General features: G+C 39.9%; 1 protein-coding gene across 1 annotated transcript in view; it reads right to left on the reverse strand.

Annotated features, from left to right (window-relative positions):
* ACOT12 (acyl-CoA thioesterase 12) overlaps positions 1–6,341 on the reverse strand; it is a 41,775-nt gene that overhangs the window by 3,579 nt on the left and 31,855 nt on the right. Inside the window, 3 exon segments of the mRNA XM_032475341.1 lie at positions 184–310; positions 1,787–1,915; positions 3,682–3,815. Coding sequence (XP_032331232.1) covers positions 184–310; positions 1,787–1,915; positions 3,682–3,815 — 390 coding nt within the window.

The following is a 6,341-nucleotide window of genomic DNA, read 5'->3' on the forward strand; positions in this document are numbered from 1 at the left end:
GTTTTGTTGTTGGGAAGCTATGACCCTAGTCTTCTGGGAATGGATCTGAAAGGATGACCTTAGGATTTCCTGGTGGGTGTGGATGGACACATTGCAAAATTACAGTTAATTAGTAAATCTGGGTAAAAGGTTTCTCTGTATCTGTAGGAGCAAATTAATCTGCAGATGTTTCATCAGACTTACAGTACACGAACTGTTGTCAATAGCATGGATGAGAAATCCGGCACATGTGATTTCACTTCTGACGTACTGTGGAGAAGGTGGGACTGATGGCAGAATAACCGACTTCACTGCCACTGTGTAAGTGTTGCTGGAAGATAAAAGGACATTTTCTAAGTTCTTGAGAGAAATGGAGAATAGTTGTTAGAAAATAAACTCCTATAGTTAATGCAATTTGTTTATATAGTAGAAGTAGAACTTTGGAGACCAACATCTAGACAAGAGGTGTGTGTGCATTAGAAAACATTCCCCATGGCCACATTCAAGCACAGGAAGTAGTAATAAGGGCCATGGGTGTTTTCTGCCTGAGAGCTACATATACATTGCATAGCTCCACAAAACTGGAGTCAACCTCCAAACGGGTTTTATTGTACCCTAATGGGGTGTAATTTCAGTCTCTTCTCCTTTTTTAATGAAAAAATAATACTGTTGTTCTAAAGAACCCTCAAATAATAGAGAACTCTGTAGATTAGACAATAGAAGTTTTTCAGTCCACCCTAGCTGCAATACACTCCTATCCTAGAGATGACTGCTCTTAATGTTTTGTTGTGACCCTCCAGGTCTTTATAAATATATAACATTTATGTAAGCAAATGGACATATGTAGATTTTTACATAAATATAATCATTTTATAAATATTGGTCTATAATTTGATTTTTTTACCTAACAGTAACTTTTTGGAGGTATGTCTGTATCAGTGCCTTTGTAACTATTTCATCCTTTTTAATGCTGATACAGTACTCTGTACTGTGGTTCTACCATAATTTATAAGATGGAGATTCAGTTTATTTCTAATATCTTTTTCCATAGTAAATGATACTGCACTGAACATCCATGTACATTAATCCCACATGTATGGGATTATTTCTTCTTTTCTTTTGTTTTTGTTTTTCCCCGGGAGGGCGGACGGTAGGTAATTAGGTTTATTTAGTTAGTTAGTAATTTTAACGGAGGTACTGGAGATTGAACCCAGGACCTCGTGCATGCTAAGCACACACTCTGCCACTTTGACATCAGAAATAATGCTGGCCAGTTCCAGGGGCAGACTGTAACTGTCCTGGCAGCTTGCACTTCTTATCCCTTTGAACATTTGCTCTTGGGACCCTTCCTCTAAGAAACTAGACACTATTCTCCAAGAAGTCCAGTGCCCATGGAGAAGCCATGGACAGACACTCTGATCGACAGCCAGCCATTTTGGGTGTTTAGCACAGTTGAGCCTTTGTAAATTCTGAACCCAAACCAATTCCTTGTGTTTTATTTGGCTTTCGCTGCATTTTAATCAATGATGGAATGTTTTAAAGGTTTGCTAAATACCAGTTTTACATCTGCATACAGCAAAAGGAAAGGGAGCTGCTCTAAAAATCTTGTATGATGACTGGCATATGGCTGGCACTTAGAAAATTATTTTTTTAATGATAACTAAAAGTCCCATCTAGAAAAAAGTTTATATGAACATCATTCAAGACCAGAAATGCTTATTCCATTGACTTCCTCATTTTCATATCACCTTTTTCCCTACTCTGTGCTATAAAACATTGCTGTAACACTTGAATTGCATATACTCACCCATCTTTGACAGGCCTTCTTCGTGATACAAGCACTACCAAGTCTTTGGGTTTGTCATCATTCACCACAGGACAAGTGATATAGTATATCTGATCATCTTCACTTACCCGGTCTATGACTTCACAGGACCTGTGTAAATAGAACAGTGATAGAAAGTCTCCATTTTCCACCTGGTAGAATAAAGCACTCGTTTCTATTGTTTGTTTGCATAACTTCATTATTGGTGTCCACATTCACCCTTTGGTTTGTACAATTCCCCGAAAGCCAGCATCATTTCTCAAAGTCTGACTTTAGAGCTGTTTGCCCAGAAGGAATAATTCTGCACGTGGTAAGAGAATGCTGACCATCTGACTCTAAGGTTGCTACCCTCAGCACTACAGAGAAGGATACTTCTCTGTTTCCCACAAAATTATTTTTCTCTAGGATAAAGTAATAATATTTGAAGACTAGTGAATTTTATGGACAGTCCAAGAAGGACACTTAGGTAAGGGAATGTGATATATTGAAAAAGAGTACTAAGTTTGGAATCAAACAACTTGCCTTTGAATCCCAGATTGCCACTTAGCAGCTATGTTATGTAAGGCAAGTCGCTTTTTAAAAAATTTGTAAAATGTAGATAATAATACCTATGGGGTTATTGTGAGGATCAAATGAAAACACCTGGCAGAGTACCTGAGTCATGGTAGCTGTGCAAAAAAAAAGAAGATGAATAATAATTCATTCATTCCTCCATTCATTCAAGTTCAATTTGGCTGGAATGTCAGGTGACACAGAAAATAGTGGGAAAAACATTTGAAAAGAACCCCAAAGTTTAGGCACTGTTCTTGCTAAAAGCTTTGTACAAATATTGATGCAAGAAAATTGTGACATGTTTCCTCTTAGAGTGTTTTTATGATAGCATTAATCTGGAGGTGTCAGTCTGGTATCTATGCAAATGTAACACATGAACCCAGGGATGTTTCACTTTAGTAGTAGTACATTGTCTATTACATGCTATTAATCATAGTGAGATTTAGACAATTTAAAGATGAAATGCCATCCAAATTATAAGTAAATGGTAATGCTGAACATACTAGGAAGCCCATCTCACCAATCCTTTCCGTTAAGCAAGGGATCCATGAGGCCTGAGCCCTGCAGCCCAGTAGCTGGGACTCCTTGGAGAAAGGGGTGTGACCTGAGTGCTTTCAATCACTGACAGTGCGGCTGACAAGGAGCACAGTTCCACATTTGAGGAAAGGAGGGAGATTGGAGAAGGTTGGATTAAGGATGCTGGAAACAGGAAGTAGCAGAAGAAATATAGGCTGACAGGAGTGGTCCCTGAACAGACAGGGAGAGCAGGAAAGATGGGACCTTTCACCTCTGTATGCACACAGCTTCCTCTCTCAGCTTCTCACCAGGGAATGCTGTTTCACAGAAAATGAAAGCACTACCAGTTAAATATCAAGAGTGGAAGGTGGAAGGACAATTTGATAGTCACTTCCTTAAGAGCAATGAGATTGTGTATTAAAGTACAAGAGTATGGAATTCAGAGCCTGGCAGACCTGGGTTACAATTCACGTTCCATTGCTCTACTGCCTGTGTAATCTTGGCAAGTCTTGGGACCTCTCATTAAATGGGAATAATACCAACCTTGAAGAGTTACTGATAGGATTATAGCAGATGGGGTAAAGCATGTCAACTCAATAGAGATGAAAAATAAATGATTATAGTAATTTTTGTTTTGTGTCTCTCATTAGCACCTGATGCAGTTTTCCATGCAGAGCAAGCCTTAGAAAATCCTCTTTAATTAATAAAACAATGGGTCATTTATTGGGCAATGGAGATGGAATGCAGTGTAGTGGTCATCTTTTACAGGATGTCAGGATTGATTAAAAATATTTTAAATTTATTCTTACATGTAATGAGGGTCCCACAAAGGTCGCTTGGTGAAGTCAGACAAGAGATGATAAACCAAGTGTGCCGGTCTTTCCACATGCTTTTCAACCCAAACAGATAAAATATCGTCCTCTTCTAGAATATATATTTTTGTCTAAAATATAATAGCAAGAAAAAATAAATTACAAAAGAAAAATGGATGTTTTTACATTAAAAACCACAAACCTATATATACAGTCATAGGCTGATTCCACTAGCTAAGTAAGGTATCTTGGTACCTGGATAACAATGAAGCCAAATGATGCCAGTTTCACTTCAAATACTTGGATGTCTAGAGCTCAAACCAGGATGCTATCCTCCTGTGTCATCTGAACAATATGTGAGTTGAGAGTGGGTTATTTAATTATTGTGCAACAGTTTTTCTTATGAAAAACTAAGAACATTAGCCTTTCTCTCTTTCTCTCTTTAGGATGTTTCCCTGCGTCTATCCAGGAACAACAGAAAATATCACCAGATTGCTGGGTAAGTCGGTGCTTCATCTCCCCCTAAGACCTTGGAGCCAAGACTACAGCCTAAGACACTTTCCCAGGATATCAGGTGTGACTTCAAGTAGGCCGAGGGGACCCAGGAAGTAAGCCAAACTGCCCCTAGAACCAACTCAACCTCTCAACAGGGTCGCTGAAGCATCTTGTTTCTTCAGCACAAAGAATTCCTTCATTTGTGAATCATAAGGGCTCATCTTCCTGGGAGACCACTTCCTGGTTTCCAGTGCTTAGATAAGAGGGGACTCATCTTGAGGAACCGTTTGACTTAGGCTCAACATTACTGTATCCCTTATTACTCTGAACACTCCTACTTTTGCCAATAATCAGAGGTATGTGTTCAACTAAGAACACGTTTCTGTCCTGCCCATTTTCTCCATCTCTTTCAGGGTGCTATGAAGTTAGTGTTGAAATTTGCCATCTTATAATCATTCCCATAGCAACTAGCTGTGAGAAGACAAGCAAACGTAGGGTTAAGACTTTACTGCAGGAATCAAGCAGATGGAAAATTCAGTCTGTGAGGGAGAAAACCTTTATTTAAACACAAATATCTTCAAGAAGAGAATGAAGAAATGAGAAACTGACTAAAAGCTGCTTAGAAAGGAAAGAAATTAACTATTTGTTTATGCCATTTTACTTCCTCAGTTGACCTCAGTGCCAAGCCTGTCTTTAAATTGAGCCCTCAAAGGAGGATGTGACCTAGAGTGTGGGCACTTACCAAACAGAAAGAAAACCATGAATGCAGCTCTGGAGGGAGGCTGAGACTTACCCCAGGATCGAAGTGCCTGCCTTAGCGCCCTGCACAGCAGGAGTAGCAGGCCACCTTATCGAAGTCTGGTGGCTGTGTGGCTCTAAGCCAGCCTGCCGGGGCTCTGCAGTCTCTGGGTGTGCAGGGGTAGGTGGCCAGAATGAATTCCAGCACCTCGGTCATGCTGGCTTTGGGGCGGAGCCAGGGTGGAGTGGAATGTACTATTGTGCTGAGTGCTTGTGAAGGATTGGATTTTGTGCCCCCCAGACTCATATGTTAAAGTCCTAACCCCCAGTACCTCAGAATATGACCTTATTTGGAAATAGTATCATGGCAGATATAGTTAGTTAAGATGAGGTTGTACTGCAGTAGAATGGACCCCTGATCTAATATGACTGTTGTCCTTACATAAAGGGGCAGTTTGGACACACAAACATACATGCTGGGGAAACCCAATATGAAGATGAAGGCAGAGGGCAGGTAATGTATGTACAAGCCAAGAAATGCCAAAGATTGCCAGCAAACCACCAGAAGCTAGGGGAGAGGCCTGAAATAGATTTTACCTCACTCCCTCAGTAGGAACCAACACTCCCAACACCTTGATCTCAACTTCCAGCTTCCATAACTGCAAGACAATACGTTTCTGTAGTTTAAGCCACTCAGTCTGTGTTACTGTTATGGCAGCCCTAGAAAAGTATCACAGCGCTTTTCCAGGAAGCTGCTCCCCACGTTGCAGACACATGCTGCTGCTTCCTAACCTGGAGACAAAGCAAACATCACACTAAGTAGCCACCATTAAATTCTGCCCTTTTAGGGCTCACTGGACTCATCCAGTGCCAAGTGCAGTGTTGGATGAACGCATGATATTTTGATCCTTTCCCCAAAGGTAAAAGTAGCAGGAAGTCCTTCTCATCACTCTGTTCTCAGAATCAATGACATTGATGCAAACAAAGCAGACAAGGAAAGGCAGCAATTGGTGTTGGCTCTCTTTAAACCCTACTATTTTAGGAAAGTCAACTTCTGCTTAGTGAAAAAATTGTCCAAGACAAACTTTCCAAAAAAAATGAGTTCCTTTTCGTGCTTGGAAGAATATAAGTTAACTTCCGTTTGTAACCAACTCAAACGTTTTATCATTTGGTGCCTAGAGAATTTTATTCTATGAAATGAAGCTTAAAGTAGGCTCAAAATCTGCTAGAGCTCGCTAATATTTTATTAATGATATTGAATGATACTGCCTATTTGTATAAGATTTGGATCTTATACAAATAGCACAAGGGGAAATAACTCAAACTTTTAGAATTTTATACTGTTTGTTGATAAATATGTTATTAAGACTGTATTGTGGGAAGGAGGGCAAAACTGGTGTTTACAGAGTCATGGGGAGAGGGGG

The sequence above is a fragment of the Camelus ferus genome, chromosome 3, assembly GCF_009834535.1.
Source record: "Camelus ferus isolate YT-003-E chromosome 3, BCGSAC_Cfer_1.0, whole genome shotgun sequence".
Lineage (NCBI taxonomy): Eukaryota > Metazoa > Chordata > Mammalia > Artiodactyla > Camelidae > Camelus > Camelus ferus.